This window comes from Nothobranchius furzeri, chromosome 6 (genome assembly GCF_043380555.1).
Source record: "Nothobranchius furzeri strain GRZ-AD chromosome 6, NfurGRZ-RIMD1, whole genome shotgun sequence".
In the NCBI taxonomy this organism is placed as follows: domain Eukaryota; kingdom Metazoa; phylum Chordata; class Actinopteri; order Cyprinodontiformes; family Nothobranchiidae; genus Nothobranchius; species Nothobranchius furzeri.
The window spans coordinates 77681478-77708489 of record NC_091746.1 but is presented as its reverse complement, the minus strand read 5'-3'; the positions used below and the strand labels follow the sequence as shown (position 1 = coordinate 77708489).

Below are 27012 nucleotides of genomic sequence, written 5' to 3'. Positions count from 1 at the left end.
ATAATAATAATAATACGTATATGTTATTATTATTATTATCATTATTATTATTATTATTATTATTATTATTATTATCATTATTATTATTATTATTATTATTATTATTATTATTATTATTATTATTACTACAACAACAACAACAACAACAATAATAATAATAATATATTATTATTATTATTATTATTATTATTATTATTATTACTAAAACAACAACAACAACAACAACAATAATAATAATAATAATAATAATAATTATATATTATTATTATCATCATCATTATTATTATTATTATTAGGTTGCTGTGAAACTATTTCATGAAGCCATCATTTTACCAGGACTCCTTGAAGAAGAGAAAACAGACCTTCCAATACTAGAAAACTTAAAATAAACAAACAAACAAAAAAAGAACAATCTGGACGTTGACTCTTGAACATTTGCTGTTGTGGTTTTTATTCTGAATTTTGTTTATTTTTTTCTCCTCCCTGAAGTTTCACTCATGAATGAGAGCGTGACGTACACCAGCTGTCCTGCGGCTTTGCAAGATGGTTTGATTGGCAAAGACATGCCCGACCTCCCAAATAATTGCGTGTGCAGATACTGAGTATAGAACCCGATTTACGTTGGTCTCCACTCCTTAATCATAAGCTTCATCCACATGGAAGCTACTGTGGCTGAAGAAAAAAAAAATCTGTGTTTCATTACATTACGCTACCGAGGAAGTGACATCTAGAGGAGTGTTTTCGAACTTGGACGGTTCCTCTTCAATAACAGCAGGGCCCATCCGTGTCCCTGGAGAGCCAACATTTATGACACTGGACAGTTTTCCCAGTGCAAACACTAAGAAAAGACTCCCCCAGAACATCAACTCACATCTGGATGACCCAGAAGTAAGAGGACAGAGTCGTCGGGACACTCAGAGGGAGCTTCATCCCAGTTTTCTCTTGTGCTTGGATTGACACAGCTGGTTCGGTGCATTGATCGTGCTCTGCAGCTGATTCGACAGGAAAATTATAGCTTGACTCAAAAAATGTTTCAAGTGCACATTTATATTGTTAGTTTGACATCCTCTTTTCTAGAGAAAATGTCACATTGAACCTGTTTTTGTGGCATCAGCTGCATTTATTTACAATTTAGCCATTTTCTTCCAATCAGCACCCCCAAGAAATGGCTAAATTAGGTGATTTTTATTTTTTTGTATCACCTTAGCCTCCTTTAACGAGGTCCTTCAACGAAAAACCATTTTTCCGTAATAATTTTGAAAATGATCGATCACTCTGAGATTAACATGGTGAAACTAGTCTCCTGCATTAGGTTCTGAAAGAAAATAGATGAAAAAACCTCAAGTCTTTGAAAATCCCAACAGATCTACGTCACATTGTCACTTAACGTTCATGGACTCACCCATCTCGGCTTACGAAGGGGAATGCTGTTGTTGGTTTAACGTCCAGCAAACGGCAGAGAACGTCTCAGATAGTAGGAGCTAACAGTTAGCATTAGCAACTCCACCACACAGCAGAACTCCTCCAGGCTTGCGTTATTTGCGGAGATAAAACATCAGCGTTGCGAAGAAAACAGTCAGTGGTAGAGTCACGATGCTGTTAGCCAATCAGAGGCAAAATGTCCAAATATCAGAAAATAAGACTCCGAATCTTGTTGTCTGAAGCTTTCCTCTGATCTGGCTCACTTCTAGTTCCTGAAACAGGTGCGTCAGAGCTTTACTTCCCTAGAGCACTACTTACAAGCATTGAGTCCTACCAGAGACCACTTGTAAAGTTGTCCTCATTTTTCAAACAACACTTTATAGCAGAGATAAACCTTTGACAACATTTGTCAAACGTGTCCTCAGATTATCAGCAGACAAGTCTCGCCCTGCATAGTTTTCTTCGTTGCCAGTGTGTTTGGTTAGGAATACTTGTACCGTTACAAGATGACAAATTGGAAAAAAAGAAAGAGGGATAAAAGCAGGTTTTTGGATGTAGCTGCCAAAACATTAGAGCAATCTCTGCTGGCATGAAGCCAGAAATCTTACGAGGCAGCCAGTCTGTTACCAATCTAAACCAAACTGGTGGGAGCCTTGCCCAGTTAGTGGAGCAAAAGCAGAAGGAAGAAAGAAAAACTGAGAAGAGGAAAGAAAACACGTTTAAGAAGGGGATAAGCGTTGCCTTCTAAGCATCGAGGAAAGATTGTACGTTAGAGAAAGTTGGCACGGATACGAGTTTAACTTGTGAGACGGGGGCTGGGGTTCCTGTGATGTGAATCACACTCCCTGTCAGAGGCAGCAGGGAGGAGACCAGATGAGCAGAGAGAAGGGGTGGAGTGGGGGAAAAGAAAACCCAGCCTCTCTTTGCACCACCTCCACTCTTCGGCATTCAGTGTCAGCAAAAAGCCTAATGTGATCAAGATGGAAGTGGTCCACGGACTTTTCCCGGCTTTCTGCCCGGCTTTAAGGCTTCACAGCTGGTTTAGAACGGAATAGACAGACTGGAGTCTTGAAGACGAGTCACACATTTAAACTAAAGCACTGATTTCATCGTGAACGGGCACTTGGAGAGACTCGAACTCGCATTTTACGCATGTGAACGAATTTCATCTGACTGATGGAGAAGAGGCCAACCTGCAGAACATCTCTGGACTTTGTGCTCGTTTCCTGGAATATTTGTTCAGCTGCTGGATGATCACAGTAATCTGATAGTGGATTATAATTTAAGCTGTGGTTGTTGGAGGATTTACAGAAAGTAAATAGCATTCCAGTGTGACGTACGTGATGAAAGTAAGTTCTGCTGTCAGCTGTTGGTTTTGGGCCAGCTAGCGAGAGAAGATCCTCTTCGGCTCTTCTGCTTTCTAAGAATTTGTTTTTGGAAAGCAGCTCAGCGTGGATCCAAGTGAAACCCTTTTTGATTTCAAGCTATGATGTTAAAAAGGAGGTTGTTACTAGTTACACACATGTTAAGTCCTTCCCGTGAACCAGGTCTAATGTAATCCTCATTTTAAATGTAAAATTTACATTTAATGACTCCCTGTATTTTTCTTTACTTCTGACTTTTTCATATCTTAAATGATGCGACTTTTGCATCATGAGTACTTTTCTCCCTGTTTCATTGGGTAAACAGGAACAACTTATTAAGTTTTGATGACGATCTTGTTAATATAGCTAAAAAATGTCCTTTCTCCCATGAAGATGCTTAGCTGTTATTGCTTTATGTTTAGTTGATGTGAAAATCTGAATGACACAGCTTGAAAATACATTTGTTTCCAACATGAGATCATTTCAGCACGAGTTCTTGATTGAAACTGATCCAACCGACTAATTGCCACCCTCTTGCTCTTTCACCCACAACTTCCTGTCAGCAGGAGAAGCAGATTATTTACCACGTCTTCATCCTTGAATTCACTTCCTGTAAACTGACATTTCTTACTCTGGTTTCTCCTTTAATTACAGCAGATCTGGTTCTCTGATCGAGCCCGGCTTAAACGGCAGCTCCATTGGATAGAACTGGGTTTCCACCATGCTGGTTGCCATACGGAAAAGAAGCTGGGAGGAACACGTGACTCATCCATCCGGCTTGAAGTACAGTTATGATGATCTGGATCTGGTGTGCTGTCATGGAGCTGACAGTGAGGGGGTTTGGATTGACTCGGGAGCTCTGAAGCAAGGTCGCCGGATGAGATGTGCCTCTATGCCAGAGGGCAGCCAGGTGTCCACGGAGGGCGTTGGTCAGACATCTCTAAAGGCAACTTCTGTTGTTGATGATGTTGCAGAATCAGAACCTTTAAAGTTGGGAGGAAACACCTCCCTGGATTTGCAAGAGTCGGTTTGTGAGTCTCGTGAGTTGTTGGGGAACGAAGTCTCAAACATTCCCTCGGACCCGGAGCATCTCCCAACCGCTTCTGGAGTCTGCTGCTACTCCAACGATCAGCTCTCCGGTGTTAATACCCCGCACACAACTGATCCTCATGATCGGACTGAGACAACTCTTTATTACGAAAGTGACACTGGCACAGAATGTAGCCAGAGTCACATCTGCAGTGACGACATTGTCTTTAAAAGCCAACACGTCTCCGACGAAGAGCAACAATACATCTCTATCTGTTCAAACAAGGAGCCTCCATTGTCCGGATCTGCGGGTGAACGGCCTGGCAGCCTTCCAAACTATCAGGCGACAAAGGAGAGCCATACAAAGGGTCACAGCAGATCCCCTGGAATCTCTGAGGCCACACTGAACTATTCCTCGGCTGCCGAGCTGGAACCTCAAACTCATTGCCCAGATGTTGCTGAAGGAACCGTTTCCACTTCGGAGCGACCTGTTGCAGGAGGACCTGTTCTTGCGCAGCAAGAATCTGCTAACAAAATGGAGGGTAGCAATGCAACGTCACTGCCAAACGAATCCTTTAAACCGGTTGTGACCATTTCAGAGGATGGAAAACATGACAAAGTCTCAGCTCACAAGCTGGATGGACTGAATAAAAATGAAAACACAGGACTGAGCCATCACTCAAGAAATGCTCAAGGGCAGAGGGATTATTATCAACCCACTGAGGGGTTGAATCAGGGTAATTGTGAAATATTTTGCCAAACATTGACAGAGCAGCACAATGTTGAAACGACAGCAGGGAGCTGGCCTCATGGTGGGGAAAGTTCACAAGAGGAGAGGAGCGAGGACGCAGCGCATGTGAAGCAGGAGCTCGCTGACACTCTGGATGCCAGAGGTAAAAACCCGAGGAGCTCTTTGACAGAAAAGCAGCTTGTAGCTGGATATACAGAAGCAGATGCCATGCAGACAAGCACTGTTCGACGTGAACATCATCACGTGAAAACAAGTAAATCAACGGAAAGCACGGATCAGGGATTGTTAGCTGACGAGGAGCATCCTACGGAAAATGACAGTTCCAAACTGGAGACCATCTTAGAGATCAGCATTTTTGAGGTCAAAGAAACCGCTTTGCAAGAACCTCTAAACAATACAGATGTTCATTTTTATGACTCCCTTTTGGGTGATGGACTCGGGACTACTGAGCAACAAGGGGAGAGCCTGCCGACAGACTCTAAAGAGGTCAGCCAGGAGCACCGTCACAACCAAACCTCAGACCATTACATCCATGAGTCACCGGCTTCAGGGGTTGCAGATGGTCACAGCGAACACCACAGGCAAGGGGAACCCATGGTTTCTGCAATGGAGGAGGTGGATGGTACCTCATCGTCAGCTGTTAACGACACACACATGTCCGGTTCAGGTTTCAGTGGAGCACACGAGTCTGGAGATCAGAAGGAAGATAGCACAGTCAAAGTGCGCATGAGGAAGGTAAGACCAAATATGATGAAGTTGTAGAAACAGTAGCAGCTCTGGTTACTGTAGCAACTGTGATTGTGAAGCCACACGTTTGTCAAAGCGATATCGCTGAAGGCTTTAGCACAAAATTATTGGGCCCATTCTGGCTAGTGTCGTGGAAAACGTCGACTTCTTGCTTACATGCTTCCAGAGCTGGTTGGGGGTGGGGGGTGTCTGTGAAATGTTCTACCCTTCCTCAACAACTCATTGGAAAACAAGGTCCTATAAGGGCATGCAGGCTGCAGAGACAGAGGGAGTTTGGAGCTTAAGTAATCTACAGGGGGAAAGTGTTAAAATACTTCTGGTTGCTGTCAGTTTTTATTCTATTTTATTAGCATAATGGTTGAAATCGCAATTAATGCAGGGTAACCACTTGTGTCTATACATCTGATTCCTAAAAGTCATGGTGCTTTGCATGAATTTGGGTGGAACTACCAGTGAATGCATTTCTTTATGTCAGCTTCTGACTGAGAACATGATCTGTTGCTCCTCCGTGGGACAGTTGGATCATGCTGGTCCCTTTGAGAAATTAAGTATTCTATTATTCACTATTGCTGCGGAAAGTGAAGCAACAAATACAGAAACTTTTTCAAGACTGAAAACAAATCAGAGATGCCCAACGTTTTTTGTCAATTGAATCCAAGATGGATGAAACATTCTACTGAAACACACATCACAAAATTGGCTAAACCCCAATAGATATAGTGGAAATTTTGGTTGGTGAAGGCCATCCCCGACACTCTGAGTGCTTATAGATTGTGCAAACTCTTAAGATTACAGTTATTTTCAAGATTTTGACTAAAACGGGTATTTTTATAAATTAGAATTAAAGTGGTAGACATACCTTGTTAGGCAATATGTCTTTTTATTTGAATAAGCACCCCCCCCCCCCCCCCCCCCCTCCTATAGAGCTCCATGCTATTTGAATTTGCCAATAATGTTAGACATCTGCTTAAGTACAAATGTCAGTCACACAGCGTGCGGGTGTTTACGAAATTAACATCAAATGCAGAAATTGTGACATTTCTTATAAACAAGTAAGTCGCTAAAATACAAACATGATTAAACAGCATCATGTGACATTTAATCATTTTAAAACAATGTGTTTTAACTCCACAGCGGAGCTAGAGGTGCGTGTTCATGAACGAGAAGCGTTGCTTCGAGCCGTAATAACCAAAGTAGGGAGAGGGGCTTAAGCAGGGTCTAAATTACAGGGGAGACAATCTCCCATTGAGGGGAGCCGGGCTCCCCCGTAATTTAGAACCCTGCTTCGGTTTTCCCCAATCCTTCTGACCAAAAGACAACATTTCCATGCTTTTATTTTGAATTAAATACTTGAAACTCAATATGTGTTTGTTGCATTTGAAATACTGAGATATAAATACACATGTTAAATTCAAACTGTCCCAGTCCAAATTGAAGACAATAAAATCTGGTCCCGGACTTTCATTCAGGGTGACCTCAAACATCTATAAGAGCTGAGTGTCGATATCAAACCGAGAACTGAACAGTAGAGTTGGAAAACACAAATCAGTTCATCTTCTGACCTGATCGCACCATTCCATCGTTCTCATAGTGTGCCTTTATCTGTATAAAATGTTCTTTACAGTCTGGTATGATTGGGAAAATAAGAAACAATTATCTTGTTGTTGAACAAAGATTTATGATCTTCAATTCAATTCAGTTCAATTCAAAAATACTTTATTAATCCCAGAGGGAAATGGATTGCTGTAGTAGCTCAGAATAATAATAATAATCAAGTCGTCAAAGAGTTATTGTATATTACAATGGCTGTTGGCAGGAAGGATCTCCAGTAGCGGTCAGCGTTGCAGCGAAACTGAAGAAGCCTCTGACTGAAGACACTCTTCCGTTGTCGGACAGTCTTGTGAAGAGAATGCATTATCTCCTCCAGTGGTTCCGAAACGGCCGAAACTCTGGCTGAGTCCTTGAAAGGGCTTGGAGTTCCTTCATCTTGTTGGCCAGTGATCTCACATTGCCCACTATGATCGATGGAAGAGATGGTTTGAATTTCCTCTTTCTCTGTCTCCGTTTTGCTCCCGCTCTGCACCCACGCTTCTTGCGTTTTAGCTCATTTGGGATTTGTGGCTTCAGTTGAGGTATTATTTCAGCCTTTCCAATTTTAATCAGCTGCTCCCGATTGTAAACCAGCTTATCGCCATGGTTACGCATCATAACAAATGCTCAAAAAGTGAAAAAAGCTAAAAAATAGCAGTAAAAATCCTCCAAGCTTCGCAGCACCAGAAACAGAAAAGTAAAGTGTCCAAAAAATACAGTTTTTCTTGAGAAACTAGAAGAAAAAATGTCCAAGAAAAGGCAAAACTTACATATAGTCAACAGAGCTACTCCAACATGCAGCCACCCAGAGCAGCACAGTTCCAGAAAAATTAGTTTAATTGGGTTGTAGTCATTGTAAATAAAAGGAGAAGCCCGTTAACAGAATAAACATAATTTTTGAAAAATATTTAATACTTGTTATCATTAACTTATCATCATTATCTATTAGTTCCTCATGGCAACCACAATCTGGAACAATCTCTTCCTATATACTGAGGTAACTAATGATTGTGTCTCCAGTCGATTATGTTGCTGCAGATTGAGTTTGTAAAATGAAGCCATCTGGTCAGCATAATGGCCTGAGACGAGACCGATATCAGCTTTAGTTTCTGTGTTTATTTGTTTTAGCAACAAGGCCTTGTCCTAACCCCACAGCTAAAATGCTTCATTCATCTGGCACCAAATGACTTGGCAGCATCTCCCCCGGAGCACTTGCTTATGTTTGCCGTTATTAATAAAACACTCGAGTGTACGAATGCAACAGAAACCTCAAAAACAGGAAAAGGAACTCCCACTAAACATCCAAACCATGTGTTAAAAAACTCGCACCCCGATGCAACGAAATACATACTTTTTTTTAAAGCAGCTGTTTTGTGGTTGTTATTGTCATCCTGAGACAGATGCTTTTGTTCATTCACCGAGGCCTCGTAAAGATGTCATTGTTTTACTACGGCACAATGTTTCATTGTAACGTTGAGCCAAGGACACAACGTGTAGCAATGTGCAGAGCCTCTGGACGGGAGTGCTGGTGAATGTTTTAGTGTGAGGTGCATTTCCACGACCTTCAGCGTCTATTTGCTCCATCAGTGAACCCAACAGAACCTTATTCTGAAAGACCAATTTAGCCCTAACTGGAAATTAAAGACAGACCCGAGTCATGAGATGTTAGGATAAAGGCCGAGGCTGTAGTCTGTTTGTGCTGAATCCTTCAAGGATCCATCCAACAGTCAGCCCTGGAATTATTAGCATAATCCACATTTTAATTTCCAGGAAATGTTGTCATGCACGCACACCCTGCTGATCTCACAAGACCGATCCGCAGTAACCACTTCACACGACATTTTCAATGAAATACAAAAACAACATTTTTGCTAAGTTAGATTCAGCTTCAAAAGTCACGCAACACACACAAAACAGGGAGGGGGAGTCAACCCTCCAGCTAAAATCCACATGTGTTTGTAACATACAATCTTTAGTGTGTGTGTCATGAGATTTGCCTCATTAAATACTTTACAGGATCTGTTTGCCTTGTAACGATGTTTGTTAGGAACTAATAAGCCCGCCATGGCTTTTCTCTGGGTGGATAGAGGCTCAAACATGCCCTGATAAAACATGTCCAGAAGGAAAGGACAAGCAGGTTTTCAGGGTTTTCACACTATTATAGCAATAGGTACCTTGCCTGAAGTAACTTTCTTTGGAAATAATAAGGATGGAGGTTATTGCTCAACTTGGCACCAGAGGAATAAAGACAAAACCTCAGGTTAGAAATCTTGGTGTCATAATTGATTCATACCTGAGCTTCACTGGTCACATCAAGGCTATTACTAGATCACCGTTTTAACATCTTCATCCAATACTCAGAGGTGTCATGTCCAGACAGGACCTAGAGAAACCCATTCATGTGTTCATCTCCAGCAGGACTGTTGCAATGGTCGTTTGACTGGTCTTCCTAAAAAAAACTGTGAAGCTAATGCAGCTTATTCAGAATGCTGCTGCTAGAGTCTTAACAAGAACTAAGAGAACCGAGCACATCACTCCTGTTCTTAAATCTTCACACTGGTTACCAGTAAACTACAGAATCAATGTCAAAGTGCTTCTACTAGTTCATGAATCACTCAGTGGCATGGGGCCAGAAAACACTTCGGATCTCCTTCCTCTAAGTACACCTAGCAGGGCTCTGAGATCCTTAGGAAACAGTCAACTGGTAGAACCTCGGGTCAGAACCAAACAGGGTGAAGCTGCTTTTAGCTGCTATGCTGCACACATTTGGAATCTGCTTCCATATGACCTCAAATGTGCCCCAACTCTAGTAATTTAGTAACAAACCAAAACAGAACACCTTCATGTTTTCATCAGCCTTTCAATGTCTATTCTTACGCTGTACATTCTGCACTATAACGACTCTCTTTAACGCAGTCTTTTTCCTGTTTAATCTTTAAATCTAAATTTAATTTGTGTGTATTTTTATTGCGCTGTCACATTGATTTTAATGTTCTTGTTAATTGGAAAGCACATAGAATTGCCTCTGTTGCGCTATAAAAATAACACTGCCTTGCCTTGCTTGATGAGTGGAATTAAAACAAAGTTGAATGTGGACTGGTTCAGCTTGTCTTACTGAAGTCAAACCACCTGAGGTCAGTGTGAGACTGTTTGTAAAAGCTATAGACCGTGGATCCATGAAGACCACTGATAGAGGAGATGAAACAAGAATCAGGTCTGATGAGGGACAGTAACAGGAAACAGATTCATTTGAGCAGCTGCAACGATTTCAAGAGCTCAAAAATGTAAAGCTGTTTTACTATTCTGTAATCAAATGTCTCTCTGTTCAGCGTGAACACGCTCGCTTGGACTCTATGGTGCTGCTGCTGATGAAGCTGGACCAACTGGACCAGGAAATTGAGAATGCGCTCAGTGCAACCTCGTCTGTGCAGAGCACCCCCAACCTCCATCGGCGCCATCACCTGGTACATTAAAGCAAACCTCTCTGCATTTCAGACCATGCTCCATTCACAGCAGCTGTTGATGTACACATCAAACAATGGATATTTAATAAACAGCGAATGACTGTTCTTGCAGATGTACACTAGATGTTGCTTGTGGTAGATCCTCAGTCATCTGCTTTCTTTACTGTATCTCAAGTAAGACTGAAGACGCTGTGGAATGCGGTGTCTAACACGCTTGTGATTTATACGTGCAGGAGTACTGTCCAGGACCCATGCCAGCAGCTTCTCAACCTCTCCCACAAACACATGTTTCTGCTGCTTCCCCCCCTGGATCTGCACCATCACTTGGAGCAAAACCTAAGAGCGGGGTATGTTGAGTGGAATGTTTGCTGTTTATGCATTAAATCCTTAAAGATGGCTTGTTTGTCCTACGTTGAAGCAAAGTTTGAGATGCTTTCAGTGGTTTGTAGCAACACTGTGACCCCTTAACAAACAGATTGGTTTAGAACACATCAAGCTGATGAATTAAGACTCTGACACTGATCCATAGTAACATACTTGTTTAGAAGAATGTAAAAAGTCCATAAATTTGCATTGGATTTAATGATTATTAATTATTTCCTGTTTTGACAAAGTGAAAATAATTATAAACTGTTACTGCATTTAAATCTAATAAGATTTTATAATATTTAGAGTCTTAGTAAAATGGAAAACAGTTATTATTCATATTAGTTTTGAAGCTCTGGATTAAATGTTGGTGTGTACTCTGGTTATCTTTGATGATTTGGCACTTGCCAATTGCATTACAAGTTGCTGTTTTTCAAGCACCTTCAAAAGGAGCTGATGAGAGTTTGCAGCAGCTGACTGACTCTGCAACACTGATACAGATTCAGAAGCCACAAACAAGCGAAAGTTGGATTTGATCTGATTTGATCTTTTTAAAGTGACTGTGTGCATCTTCCCTGGTGATGGGGTGTTAAATGCCTAAATCAATGCAGGAAAGCAGAACTTTTGTGTCTGAGCAAAGCCAAATTTATACTTCTCCATCAGCTCCGCGAAAGAGAGATGCAAGCGGATTGACAGAAACGTTTTGCTTTCGGAATTCTCCGTCAGCTGGGGAGCGTTAAAACAATTCCCCGCCAGAACAACAGAGGGCATAGCGCTATTCCGAGATATCCTGCCACCGTTACAGTCAAGTATACGGTCCATGATAGTGTATTTACTATTGTGTTTACATTGTTTTAACGTATTTTAGAGACTTTTTAACATGGACAATTTTGTCCCTCATTCCTGTCCACCTCTTCATGCGATCGGCACCTTGAATGAAAACAGGAAGCATGGTCCTGACCAATCACAAGCTTGTGGTGTCCGTCTCTTTTGACAGATAGTTACAATTTGGGGCATGTCTTCGTCTTCCTCTGCAAGCCTGCCAAGGGTGTGTGTGTCCCAACCTGGGACGTAATTTTGGGGGGGGACGGGTGGGACATGTCCCCCCCACTTTTTCAAAAGGCAGTTTTGGTCCCCTGCACTTTTTTCCGTCCAAAAACAATGTTACGCTCCATTAAATGGATTTGGTTGAGCACTAGGACCGAAACGGAAACCGGTTTACTATTAGACCCGCCCAAAAGCTAATCTATTGGCTCTGCTGATACTTGCTAACGTATTATTGGCTGTTGCTGCTGTCACTCAAGTTGGAAACAGTCAGAACGTGCTCACGTTGTTTTGCTAGTTAGGAGCCGCTAGGGAACACCGGTACTGAGTCACATCGTCAACTAGACGCTGTGTAATATCAGAGCTCAGCTCAGCTTCCATTACATAACATTTGAATAAGTGTTCATTTGTGAGTCTTTGGTAGTTAGGCACAGCCAGGAGGCAGCATGTCAAGAAAACGAAAAGTGGATATAAGAGACTCCTTTCAAAGTCAAAACGTAAGTTGGAACATGTGACACCCCTGCATTAAGCTCAGACTCACCTCCTCCTTCACAAACATACTCAAAACTAACTTTTACAAACTCATCTCCTCCACATAACTGACTCCTCAGACACAATTTATTCGTATTATTATAATTATTGTTTTATTATTATTACTATTATCATCATAATTATTATTACTAGTAGTAGTAGTAGTAGAAGTGTAACTTCAAAACTTTTATCATTAACTTTATTGTAAACTTATCTATTGCAATGTATATTTTCACATTAAAAAGCTCTGAAAAATGAACAGTATCATCATCGTCAACAGATTTTTTTAAGCTTAATGTCAAAGATGTACACTTTTCATTAGATTTATCTTATTTTTTCCATTTATTTTTTGTGTGTTGAAATGCAACAACTGTTTAAACACTTTTAAGGGAAAAAACATATTTAATATGTTTTTATACACTCAAATGTTGGGGTGATGATCATGTGTAAAACATTAGTTCAGCATGTCCTCTAACACAGCAAATGAACAAACGGCCAGATCTCAGGAGGGACCGTTTATGTATAAATAATTTTTATACTTTCGACTAGGCCTGGGAATGTAACACATTTTGCTGGACAATATATTGTCCAACAAATTGTTGATGATAAACGATATTGTCAACATTATCTAGACCAAAATAACCACTAATATAATGTTAATATATCATAATAATGCAAGTACACCCTTTAAAATGCAACAAATAAACCTTCATTTAACATTGAAATGTCCAGAACCAGAACTTCTAAATGAATAAAAATAACAAACAAAAATTGAATAAAAAAGGAATCTCACTCCCTGTTAGAAAATGTTGCACCAAAAACAATAAAAAAGACCCAAAACAATAAATACAATGACCTATCCATTGTCAACAGCCAAAACTGCACTTCAATAATGATAATAAATAAAAATAATAATAGAGTTGTACATTTTTTAACTTTGATATATATATATATTGAGGATGGAAAAATTATTGAGATGGGCACGTGACGTGTCAAGGGGTATTTACATAACACCCCCCACCCCAAATCCGCACAAGCCTGCTGTGTCCCCCCCACTTCTGAAATCAAAATTTCGTCCCTGCTCCCAACGCAGATGGAGAAGTATAAATTAGGGATACACACATTTATCTGATCATATGATTCCCACCTGTGTGAGACGTCAGCTGCTACTTGAGTCGGTGATAGTGTGAGTCTGAGCATTGCTGTGTTTTTATCCCTTATAGGACTGCACTTTTTCATTATTTATGGTTTTTAATTTTTGTAATGTCTTTAATTGTTTTTTTACAGAGTATTGCACTGTAGAGGCTAGTGAGAAACTGCATTTTGTTTCCACTTGTGTATTTCTGCAGATACCACGCAAAATAAACAATCTTGAATCGTTCACGAATGCACACTTCTAGCCAGCCAACAGAGCTTCAGCTGATTGTTTTACAATTATTATTCTCAATATCTCTCTCTCTCTCTATATATATATATATATGTGTGTGTATATATATATATATATATATATATATATATATATATATATATATATACACACACACACTCTGTTATAGACACCTGTAACGAAGCGGACGTCCAACACTATTGACTAATCCTGAGCGGTGCTCAGTTATATTTGCATATAAAAGTCAAACATAATTCCTGAAAGAGAGGAAGACTCTGGATTGTGTCTTTAACTATTTTGTTATTCGGAAATAATATTTTAGAATAAGAAAATACTTATATCTGAAAAATGTAAAATAATTTAAAAAAAAAACAAGAGAAAAGGGAATTTAGGCTAACATTATAAAGCTCTAATATTTGTTATTATAAAAACCTCAACAAACTCAATTTGTTCCCTGAATAAGGCTACCCTTTTTTCCTTAAAATTGTTTAATTCCTTGTGAATAAATGCCTGACATCTCAACGAGTGTAGCTGCACGTTGTTGTGAATGGATGAATTTGTATTTTTGTTGGGATTGAGAAAGTGGGGTTAAAGGGGTTAATCCTGCACTTTGTGTTGCACCTGTCTGGAACCCAAATCAAATTGGACTGGTTGAAATTTTTGCATATTTTATAGTGTAGAAAACAACTCATGGAGATTTTTAAGTGCTTAACTTCCCTCCTCTTGAGGGGATGGGGAGGTGGGGGGGGGGGGTGGGGGGGGGGGGTTATTATGGAGTTTAAAAGAAAAAACAGGAACACAGATGGCAAATACACAAACATGAGGGGAAGTGTCTCAATTGTAGGAATGTTCTTCTGCTCTAAGGACTTAGTCAAGCATGGGATAAGACTCTATAATTAGCTGGCTGCAAAAATCTAGTCCCCCATCTCCCCAACAAAGGGGTCAGAAGGGGAGTCTGGGGGGTGAAAAGCCAAGACGGGAGGGGGGCTTCAAGTAAGACTCATCTTTAAACCTCTTGCTTGCTCATTTTAGGATTCTTCAGCCTCGTACTCAAGCAGCCCCGATTTGAACTCTTTTGTTCACTTTATGCACCTAAAATGTGATTTCACATTTTAAAAGTGCTGTTTCTGTTGCAACTGCTGTTTAAGAAACATTCCTGATTTATCTCTTGCCCTTTTGCGTTTCCGTGTCCTACTGCACGTCATGACTTTTTACTCAATAGGGGAAACCGACTGGGTAATGTGCCGTGTACTGGCCAGATGTTTCCACAACACTCATTCCAGCAGTTACCCAAGAAAACTTGCTAAGCTTGGGTAAACGGTGCTTTCACTGCCCCTGATAGGAGCGACGGACAGAAAATAAAGGGGATTCACATTAGTGAATAGTTTCAGGGGGGCTATTGAGTTCTTTCAGACCTAAATGTCCTGATGATCAGTTAATCTTTTTAGCCACAATGCTGTTTGCCCAAGTCATGTAAACACAAAGAGATTTGGGAAAAGGAGCAGCAGAGCTGAGGTTGGAGCTTCATTCATCTGCTTGACTGTTTGGTTTTACAAGATTATAAGCTGATGTTAAAATGCATTATCTATAATTTCCTGAAATACACAAGAGCAGGGTGATTACTATCATCCACTGTCTTCTGAGTGAGAGAAAAGGCATAAGCCCAGGCTTTTACCATACCGTTTCCTTAAAAATGACCGAATACACATACATTTTCCTTTCATGTGAGTGAGTTCTTGGGTTGCAAGGTGAATAAACTTATTCTGTACTTAAAACAGGCCTTTTGATAAATTGGTTATGAAAATGCTAATGTTACAAAAGATTATCGTTAGAAAGGGCACCTAAACGTGACGAGACAGTGTGTTTGGAAATTAAAGCTGAGATTCCTACTTTTTAAAACCAGATGGTCACTGTAATAGAAAAAAAAAAATCTCATCATTGTTCCAAAATAAACCGTGGAGCTTCCAGAGCTAAATTTACAGGACTGAAGATGTAAAGCTTCTGCTGAGCCTTTTCCTCCTGGTGTAAGGTGTTTGTGGCCCTCCAGAGATTAGCTGAGATGTGGAAGGAAGCTAAAGGTTTCTACTCGCGTTACCTCCACACCAGGTGTGACATGGTCATAGTCTACATTGACCCCCAGAGGCCCACTTTCATTTATTTCATTGCTGTAAGTGAAAATGAGGTAGAGGAAGGGGCAGAGGACACACCCATGATGTGTGTTCAGGAGGATGGTGGATAATGTGTTTTATCTTCAACATCCAGGAGCACAGAGGACTTCATAAGCTCAGGTTACTCAGATTCTGTTTGTGAGGGGTAAAAGTAACAAAAGCAAATAAAGTCCCGCTCTTGGTTCTGTCACAATTTGACTCACGGTTATTTGTCCTCAGTTGTACTTCATTAAGATTTACTGAGCCATTCCAACAGATGCGTAAGAATCGTGTATCGTCGGCAAAGTGTAGAATGCAGCTGTTACCTGTTGTCATAGTGCATGGGTGCATTTCCGCCGGCTGCGACGTGTCACATTTTGAACACATCCCAGAGGCGTTGCAGCGCGTCACTCTACTAAGTGTACGCTTTGAGCCTATTTTTTTGCGCCAAGCACTTCCAGAACACGTCCAACACTTCAGAAAGGACCAGACAGGAATTCAAACACAAAGCCGGTGTAAAACATCCGGAAACCTTCTAAATGAGTCACGTGCAGATTTCTAGTTAACTAAACTGTGGAACATTGGTAGCTAAATAAACCAGACCTTTCTGAATGCATGCTGCCATCCTTCTCCTTGCTTGTCATCACGCAAACTGTCGAAATCACGTGTGGTCTTGAAATTCGCCGATCAATTTGAGATTTTGCTTGACCAGCTGTGTGGATTGCTTTTGTTGCGTTTCATGTCTGACACGCTCCGGGTGGGGAGAGAGCTCGCGTGTAAAACGCAACTTAATATTTTACGCATAACTTGCGCATGCAGTGGAAACCTAGGGTTACCTCCACTTTGTGTCTAACTGCCACTGACCTAAACTTTTTATGCATATAACCATCCATCACAGAGTTTATTTTAAAAAAATGTACTTCTTGCAAAACAGGCATTTAAACTTAGTGAATTAAAGCCCCGGTTTCAAGTAAAAAAACTTGCAGCTATTTGTTGACCTTAACTTGCTGTTAAAATGTACCATGAATGGATAACTTGTTAGAAGTGCTTCACCACTGGAGAATTTCAACCATGAACGCTTGCTGTCCCCAGAGAAGGCGAGAGCAGCTGTGTTCTGCAAAGCTGCAGTGGAGAGGGATTGTTTCTCAGTCATGCAATTATCAACACAAGCCGAGTTGATAGCAGGCATTTGGGTCTGGAGGAACATGGAAAGCACAGGTGTGTTAATGACGGCTGCACTCCATTCATAGGAAATGTTGCTCTTAAGCATGCAGCACAGAACAACTTGTGAGGACAGCTGCAGAAGTAAAACGGGGAGTTCGGTGATACACCTGTGCATTCCCAGTCTTGTTTTTGCTAAAATATCAGCACTGAATTAGACACATTGTGTTTTCAAAGGTGGTTAAAATCAGAAAAAAGGTGTTTTATTTCATTATTTAGTGTCACAAATGTCCAGTAGCTTTGGTTGACATTGTTTTTGACACTGAGTTTGTCTGTCCCGTGATGGTATTCGTCCCTTCCACAGCTTCCCTTACCTGCTCATGGTCGAATACAAAAGGCTATTAGCTTACAACATAATTTAGTGAAGTTCAGCGATATTTTGACAGTCAGTTACTTACAGTACTAAAGAATTGACAACACTGTTTACACTAAAGTGACAATGTGTAGTTTGTACCATTAATCTCTAGAAATATCCACCAAAATGTTGAAAATGAATGAAATGATGCACAATTGTTTAAACATAATGGTGGGTTCATAACATATAACCATAAAAATTGGTTCTAAAATACATGGGAGCTGGTCGAGTCTCTGGACGACGCCATATTGGATGCCATGTTTGCCCGTGAGGACAAAATGCATTTACTGAATTGTATCAAGCCGTTACAAAACTTTTTGCCATTCCTTTAAATTGTTGTTTTACACATTTACCTCTTTGATCATCGCCAGTGATGAAAGGTAGACTGATGTGCTTGTACTTTTGCTGGGGGTTGAATAATCTGATGAAATACTCACTTGAAAATGATGTATGTTTATGTTTATGTCTTTAGCAGACGCTTTTGTCCAAAGCGACTTACAAGTGATAATCGGCATTTTGTCCTTGAGGCTAACAACAATAACAACCACAACATTGACATCAGTCATGGAAAGTAGGGAACCAGGAGTGGACAGTAGGGGGGGGGGGGGGGGGGTGGTGCAGGCAAGGTGCTAGTTAAGAAGATGTTCTCTGAAGAGCAGGGTCTTCAGGAGTTTCTTGAAAATTGAAAAGGAAGCTGCAGTTCTGGTAGTGCTTGGTAGGTCATTCCACATTTGTGGAACGATGCATGAGAAGAGTCTGGATTGTCCTGAGCGTGGTGTAGGCACTGCTAGCCGACGATCCTGTGATGACCGGAGCGGCCGGGCCGAGACGTAAGCCTTTACAAGAGGATTCAGGTAGATGGGAGCCGTACCGTCTCGGACTTTGTATGCTAGTGTTAGCAGTTTGAATTTGATGCGTGCTGCTAGCGGTAGCCAGTGGAGCTCAATGAACAGAGGGGTGACGTGTGCTCTTTTTGGCTGGTTGAAGACCAGATGCGCCGCTGCGTTCTGGACCATTTGAAGAGGTCTCACAGTACAGCCTGGAAGACCAGTTAGAAGGGCGTTGCAGTAAAATTGCGCTCGAAGGGATTTTAGACCCTATGGCCATCCGTTGGTGAATTCTTACTCGAACACAAAAACACTGCTTGCTTGCAGTGATTTAGGCAAGCACTGCCCCCTCTGGCCAGGGAAAATACACACCGTCTTCTCCTAAACCTTCCAGAATGTTCATAGTCTTCTATGTTTTAGCACCAGAATTCATATTTTGTAAAGTGCCATGAGCTTTGTCACTAATAATTTGACAAAACTAGTTAAAAACTAAAAAGATTACCATGATTAGAACATTTTGCTCAGTGTGATGAGGCTTCAACACCTGGAGGAAGATTAAAAAAAATGTTATATGTGATCTGACACCCTCATATCGTCATCCTCACATAAATATCCACTCATTACATTTTTCTTATTCATTTTCTATTTCTCTTTCCTCACATTTTAGCCCAATTTTTACTTTTCCCCTTTTTTATGATATCTTTAGTCATTTTTAAAGTTTCTTTATTTTTCTTACAATTTTTAACACATTTTTTGAAGTTTAATTTGTATGTTATGTGAAGCACCTCGTGATTTTATCTCGAGATGTCCTACATAAAGGATTGCTTCTTCTACTTCTTCTGAATAAAGTTTTTTGGTTTTAAATATATAAAAGAATGTTATATGATTAGAGTGAACGATGTGTGAGTAGAGGGGTCATGAGGATCTGCTGGAGAGTGTTTGAACTTTAATTTTGTGCCTGAGTAGCGTGTGCTACATGGTGTATGTCCCTTGTGATGATACGAGTAACATCGTGGTGATTGTATAAAGCACAGTGTCACTCTGTGCCCTCTTTTTATAAACATTAATGTGTGTTTGTTTGTTAATGAACACTAATAATGACATGAACATTATCTTTCTTTTACTGTTGTTGTTATGAGTTCATAACGTTGCGTTCCCAGCTCCATGCTAGCTTCACTGCTGGCTGTTGTTAGCCTTCAGCAGGTGGTTGTTATTATTGCAATAAATGTGGGGCTAGCTTGGAGGAGGTTGTGCCATAGCAGGTGTTTTCTCTCTTTGCTTTTCCATCTTGTGCTGACCCTTTTATTCTTTACTCTAGTTTTTTTTCCTTTGCAGGATAGCTTGTAGCAGGTGCCTTTCACTCTTGTTTTGTTTGTGTTCCAACAGGTGGCTTTTATCTGTTAGGTACAGGCAATAGTGTGGGCACATTTAAACTGTGTTACATTTAGGACTGCGCACAACTCAAAATAAGTAAACAGGCATACATTCACATATTGTAAAATGAAGTTATCCAAAGGCATTTCACTTGAGTATTTTTAGAGTCAATGCACGGGACATGCCAAGCATTCGAGGTGGGTGGAGGCTCAATGACCCCTGACCACCTTCCTCTGTGTGATGCAGTCGGAAACAACAAATCAGCCAACTCCAGCACTGAAAGTTCACACCAGCAACGTAGAGAAGCCAGAATCCTGCAATGAAGCTGCTGAACAGAACACATAACCAAGTGTTAATTTAGCATGTGGATGTTTTACGTGCCATGCATGCATCAACAGGGAAGGGGCTGTTCTGTACCAACCGTCAGCCTCTTAACTCCATTTGTTTTGTTTTTTTTTTTTGTTTGGGGGGGGGGCATTTCACAACAAGGAAGCCTGTGAGCTTTTTTTTAGTGATCTGTATTTGATCTTTATAGAAACAGACCAGGTGCATTGATAGCACCCCTTAAGGTCACATGCCAGTTTTGTTTTGTTTTATTTCAAAGACCAAGTTTACTCGTTTTTTTAACACATTTGCAGTGGTCTCTAGTATAAATGAATGCCTTGTGACTCGATCTTTGTAGGAGAAAAGCTCTGGAGCTTCTGTTTCATAGCCTAGTGAACTAGACCAAATTCTTGCTTTGTAAAGTTTGGTCTAGCAACGCTCCACTGGAACCTCTGCAGCCCCTAACAGCATTCTGGCTGGCCAATCACAGCTCTCTAGAGGGGTTTCAAACACATAAAGAGCTGTGAATGGTCCATAATGGTGGGCCAATCATAGTGCTCTATCTGCTTAGTGAACAAATCACAGAGCTTTATCCGCTTTGTGGGCCAATCAGGGCACTCTATATGCCTGGTGGGTGGGATGATGCAACAGAGTGAAACAAGATGGCGACAGCTCATTTGAAATGGCTTTTACATAAATTTTGGTCTAATAAAACTTGGGCTTCATTAGAAACAGGAGCAGACAGATGTATTTAAGTGCTTTTTTTAAAGAAAAAATTAAGTGTTTCCACCTTCTTCAACTGTGGACCGCATCATTTGCCAATAGCTGTTGCGGCGAGCATGTCACATTCATTGTCCAGTAGCATGCGGAGGTAATTTGAAAGACAACAGTAGAACCCGCCCCACAACCGAGAGCCGTCAATGGAGCGTTGCCAGACCAAATAATACATTTATTTAGTCTGGCTTGCCAGGCTATCTGTTTCAGGGAACATGTTCAGAGTTGAGCTGAGTGCAACAGGTTTGGAGTCTTATTTCCTGACATTCAGATATCTCGCCTCTAATTGGCTAATATCAACAGGGCTCTGCCACTGACTCTGTTTGCTTTATAACGTTGATGTTTTATCTCCACAAATAACACAAGCCTGAAGAAGTTCTTCTGTGTGGTGGAGTTGCTAATGCTAACAGTTAACTTCTACTAGCCGAGGCATGCTCTGCTCTCTCCTGGACACTAAATCAACAACAGCCTTCCCTGTCATGAGCCAAGATGGGTGAGTCCATGAATGCTACTATGACATGAGCACTTCTTAGAAGACACAAGATGCCAGCAAGTCAGTGTAAAACTGCCGCCATGCTGTGTCTTACGAGCACGCCTTGGCGGCATGGCGTTGTGTGAATTTTACTGCATTCATGCCTCCACGCTTGGTAGTAAAATTACTGCAACACTCAAACTTGTGAATGCATTCCTTGGCACAACAGAGGAAGGTGTCATGATCACGTCACGTGGGGAGTTATTGCTGAGCTCCGGCCAGCGACTATATTGAAAATTAAAGTAAACATAGGAAGCAAGTTTTACTTTTGTAAATAGAATCAGCTGAGATGATAAACTGGAGCGATGCAGAACTCCAGGAGCTTCTCTTCGTTAGAGCTGGAGACAAAATCACCAGAGGCTTATCTAAAAAGGACATGAATGCGCCACATCACCACCACGGTCTGACCCCTCATAAATGACCTAAGGCTCCCTGATGGCAAATTGGCGGCATTGTTTTCTAAAAGAGGCTATGATGTGCAATTTACTGGCTTTTCTAATATGAGCATTTCCTCATCTATTTTCTATCAGCGGCTAATACAGGAAATATGGGTAGAAGAATATTTTTACATTTAGCCGTCGTGTTGAACTTAGAGTGACCCATCACATTTCAAAAATATCAAGTAAAAAAGGTTTCTCAGTGAACTTGGCCTTTATTATTTATTTGTTTATTTCAGCTGAAAGATTTATTATAAGATATTTTCATTTGCACAGTGATAAAATATTTTATTTCCTGTCCGTAGGTTGTGTGTAGACACACTTCTTTATCTGGCTGTGCTCTGGTGGACAATAGAAGTGTTGTGGTTTGCGTGCTAAGGTCACTAGCAGATCTCTGCTCTGTCCTTCCTCTGTGTTCCGCTTTGGCAGCCGCAGTCCCCAAACATCCTCCATTTAAACCACACCTTCTCAGTGTCCTAGCCTGATAAATCAGCTACTTTCACTGCCTTTTTTGTTGTTGTTGTTGATTCTTCTAATTTGTTCCCTCATTTCTGTTCTTGGTCATCACAAAGTATAACAGGCGTAATCATGTTTGCCTACATTCCACCCACACAGTTGACTTAAAGGCTGCCAAAATGAGTCAGCGAACTACGAAACCAACCGCCACTAAGTCTGATGAAGAGCTGTCAGCAGGGGCTCTGGTCATGGTCGTGTTGTGTCATTGTCCCCAAGGTCTCTCCTCTGCCGAGCACAGCTATAAGAATGAGGCAAACACAAGCCCGCTGTGGCTTTCAGCAAGAGGATCAGAAATAAAGAAAAGGCTTAAGTCTGGAACAGGATGTGGAAAATTAACTTCTCCTCAACTCCCACAAGGAAATCTTGTTTTTCCTGTCAATTCCACTTTATATTGCTGTATAGCAACACTTCAAATAGATTAAAGTAACAGTCAGTGTTGGTTTAACATGTAATCTGCCCACAATGTCCTCAAATCATTGCTTAATTTAGTTTGGGACTTTTTGCCTTGTTGACAATGATTCGTACAGTGGGTTTCCTGGTTCGGAGCTGTTGGTAGGAAACAGCATTTATGAGGAAGTTTCTCTACAATTCCCAATTTTATCAAAAGTTTATTGCTTCTTAAAGAGCATATTCACAGAGAAAATGTTTTTTACTTGTTATTTTTCAAATATGATCAGTCACGCTGGGTTACGTATGCAGTCTTCTACTTCTATTTTTGGCATTGGCCGATGAAAAAAAATAGCCTGGGAAATGCTCACATCAGGAAAAAAGCCACACAAATCTATGTCACAATGTAAATTCACATTCAGGGGCTCACCCATCTTGGCTCGTCTCCACGGAAGGCTGTTGATGATTTAGAAGCAAGGAGAGAGCAGAGCTCAACTAGTGGGAGCTAACCGTTAGCATTAGTACCTCCACAACATGGCAGAACACTTTCATTTGAGGAGATAAAACGTCAGCGTTACAGGGTGAACGGAGGCAGTGGAAGAGTTGTGTTGCTGTTAGCCAATCAGATGCAAGTTGTCCAAATATTGGGATATTGGCAAATGTAAATGGCCTGTATTTGTATAGCACCTTCTTAGGGATGTACAACCCCTCAAGGTGCTTCACAACACAGTCAGTCATTCACCCATTCACACACGGTAGTGGGGATGAGCTACAGTGTAGCCATAGCTACCCTTGTGAGGGTGAGGGTGCCGAGCACAGGCGCCACCGGTCCCTCCCACCACCACCAGGCAAAGTGGGTTAAGTGTCTTGCCCAAGGACAAAACAGTAGCACTCTCTGTTCAGAGCCGAGATCAAACCTGCAATCTTCCAATCACTAGACAACCCGCTCTACCTCCTGAGCCACTGCTTTCCCATATTAATGATTAAGACTCCAAATCCTGGTGTTTTATGCTTCCCTGTTCTCCAACTAACATCTAATTCCTGTAACAAGAACAGCAGAGCTCTTTTTCCACAGAGGATGACTCACAGGCATTCATTCATACTGGACAGCACCGCAGATGTTTTGAAAAACTGAGTAAATGAGAGCTTTAAAGAGACAATATGTAATTTTTATCCATCAAAACGTTGAAAATGAATAAAATGATGTCCAGTAGTTGAAAATTATTGGTGGCTTTGGACCATAAAACCATAAAAATCAAGTAATCTTTGGGGAACGCCCTATTAGACTCCATGTTTCCTTCTGGCCGGCTCAGGGTCCTGTGCCTGTCGATGACATCACACTAAATGATTGGTTGGACATTTGACTTACAGAAATTACGTTACCATGTTCAAACACAGAATAGCAATAGAAACAACAAGCAATAGAAAGAAAGCAATAGAAACATGAATTTAATAACAAAACTGCTAAATTCTTTCCAAAACATTTATGTAAGAACAGAATCAAAAAAAGATGCAATAAATTTTGGCCGAGTGGTATTGCCGTAGTATGATGATGTCATCGGCAGGCGCAGGACCCCGAGCAGACCTGTAAACTCCAGCGCCAGAAAACTACAGTCGGCATTGCATTCTCTCTATGGACTTAACTGAAGGACCATCAAAGTCTAAGGAGTCACGTCGAAGTTCCAAATTTACCGTAATGTTTAGTTAAACTAGCGACAGTCGCAGTGATATGGTGTAAAACTACCCTGAAATTTATGCACTTCCTCCTTGGGCCAGGAAACTACACACTTCCACTTCGATTAAAGGTCCATAAGACAGAATTTCACTATAATGAGTGTAAATTGCAAACAAGTCGAAACCTGAGAATTGGCAAAACGTCACGTCACGATTAGTTTGCAATTGAATGTAAAAAAAAGTAAATTTACAAGCATGCGCATAGCATATTAATCAGGGTGATTCTACCTGAAAGTATTCAAGCAGTTTTTAATTCCAACAAATCACCTGCAGTTAAAGTTAAAGTCCCATTAGTCATCACACACTGGTGAAAGTCACCTCCGTGGGGAGCCGTGAGCAGCTGTGGCCGCACTCAGGATCTACTTGGTTGTTTAACCTCCCAGTCTAACCTCTTTAAAGCTGAGTGTCAAGCAGCATTGGGTCCCATTTTTAAAGTCTTTGGTACGACCCAACTGGGATTTGTACCTCAATCTCCCAGCGCCAGGGCAGACACTCCACCACTAGGTCAGTGAGAAGGTGGAGCATTCAATTAATGTTTCCTTTGTCCCAAATACTGATCCGAGTCATTTAAATCTGATAATTGTGTTATTTTACTTTTTTCTACTGCAGCCAAGACTATATTGCAGACACAACAATAAAAAATGAAGTCATTTAATCTCACTGCTATTTGACTTCTTGTTTGTGTTGAATTGACTTAAATATTTTAATCTGTGTTTACGCGGGAGTGTTATTTTTAGAACTTTGGAGAAGCAGAAAGAGTTGGCGCTGTAGTGTTATCATGGCTGACACAAACCATAGAAAGTAAGTCAACATTAAAGATCCATTTTAGTATAACATAGTTTCTCCAGTACTGTTCAATTAAAAAAATGCATCAATTGGTACTGTGATCGGATTCTTGAGATGCATAAAATCCACACATCGTTGTGAATTTATCGCTCTTTAGTACAACACAAATTCCAAAGCACATCAACGTGACTACAAATGTGTTTTATTATCTCAGAATGGATCAACATGTTTCTTCTTTTGTCATCGAAATAGTTGCAGGATGATTCTACTTGTTGACGTTAAATCTGATGGATGCCTGGAAAATGCAGGCACCTGGAAACACCCCTGCAGCCCGCTGATAATGAAGTGCTATAAATCACAGAACAAACAACAAACTGAATATACTCAAAGAAACACACACACACACACACACACAAGTGTACAGGAATGTACTATAAACCAGGTGCAATTTAACCCACGCTTATTCAGGTATGGTTGGTGTGGGACTGTTAGCTGCAGCTAGTGTTCACACATCGTTTTTGATTGAGTGTTTTGATTCATGTTTGCCTTTAAGATAAATGATCTCAGTGACAGTATAATTGAGCACTTCGTTTCTCCCCTCGGTGGTTAACGGTGTGATGAAGATAGATGTAGGTTTAGTTCTGTGCTAAATATGCGTTTGTGTGAATTGAAATTATACTGCAGCATAGGTAAAATTAGCTGAATTCTCCATTAACCTGTCTTAATGTAAACTCCAGAGTTCAGTGGATGTGTGAAGCCCGTGTTCCTGCTTGTGTCTAACTGGTGCCTGTAAATCCTTGAGCTGTACTGACGTGGGGCCAGCACAGCTTTTGACAGAGGACAGTCTAATCCCCTTGTTAACCCACTCTGTGCTTTCTCCCCATCATGTCAGCAGCTAATCCACAAGGCAGTTTTGTTGTTGCAGTTGGGAATTCAAGCTTATCCGTATTACCTCTGGTCCACACATATAAATCTGGTGAGCAGGAACAGGTGACATATTTAGCCTGGAAATAAATGATGCAACTCAGTGTTTTTGTTGCTTCTTTTAATACAATCAAATCTACACGTTCAAGTAAACAACAGTTTTCATGCGAAAAGCTCAATTAATAGTTTTATTCATTCATTTTTCACATTTCTGTTTCAGTTAGTCCAGAAAGAATCAGGCCCCATGTCGCCAAGGAACCCAGAAGTTTTTTTTATCCCTCGTTCACATGAAAGTGAAGAAAAATGGCATCAGAAGTTTTTTTTTTTCAAAAATGTATACTAAAGTGGAGATTAGCAAATTCTCCAGTGTCAGAATTTGCTTGTGGACATGGGATTTTGTCTTAAATTGAAAGATAAATAACACAGGGATTTGAAAAATGGTATTCAGAATAATTTGTCTTCCTGTTGATTTAAGATCAGGTCTCCTGCTCTAGAAAGGGGATAAAGCTAAACACCCCCACCCAGTAAATAAATAAAGACAGAAAGAAAATGGAAAGAACCGCTAATCAAGTTCTGGATAAAATAAAAATGGCTTGTATATATATATATATATATATATATATGTATATATATATATATATATATATATATATATATATATATATATATATATATATATATGTATGTATGTATAACGTTGTATAGCCTGGGGAATGTTCGCATCAGAAAAAAAGCCACACAGATCTACGTCACGCTGTAAATTCGCATTCAGGGGCTCACCCTTCTTGGCTCGTCTTCACGGAAGGCTGTTGATGATTTAGAAGCAAGGAGAGAGCAGAGCTGGACTAGTGGGAGCTAACCGTTAGCATTAGTACCTCCACAACTTGGCAGAACTCCTTCAGACTTGTTTTATTTGAGGAAATAAAACATCAGCGTTGCAGAGTGAACGGAGGCAGTGGAAGAGTTGTGTTGCTGTTAG

The 27012-nt window shown here is 40.7% G+C and overlaps 1 protein-coding gene across 1 annotated transcript in view; it reads left to right on the top strand.

The window, feature by feature from the left end:
* Positions 1–2542: 2542 nt before the first annotated feature.
* dlc1 (DLC1 Rho GTPase activating protein) overlaps positions 2543–27012 on the top strand; it is a 115346-nt gene continuing 90876 nt past the window's right edge. Inside the window, exons 1-4 of the mRNA XM_015943616.3 lie at positions 2543–2771; positions 3441–5301; positions 10233–10367; positions 10601–10714. Of these exons, the coding sequence (XP_015799102.3) occupies positions 3508–5301; positions 10233–10367; positions 10601–10714 (2043 nt within the window). The 5' untranslated portion in view covers positions 2543–2771; positions 3441–3507. The remainder of the gene's footprint in view (positions 2772–3440; positions 5302–10232; positions 10368–10600; positions 10715–27012) is intronic.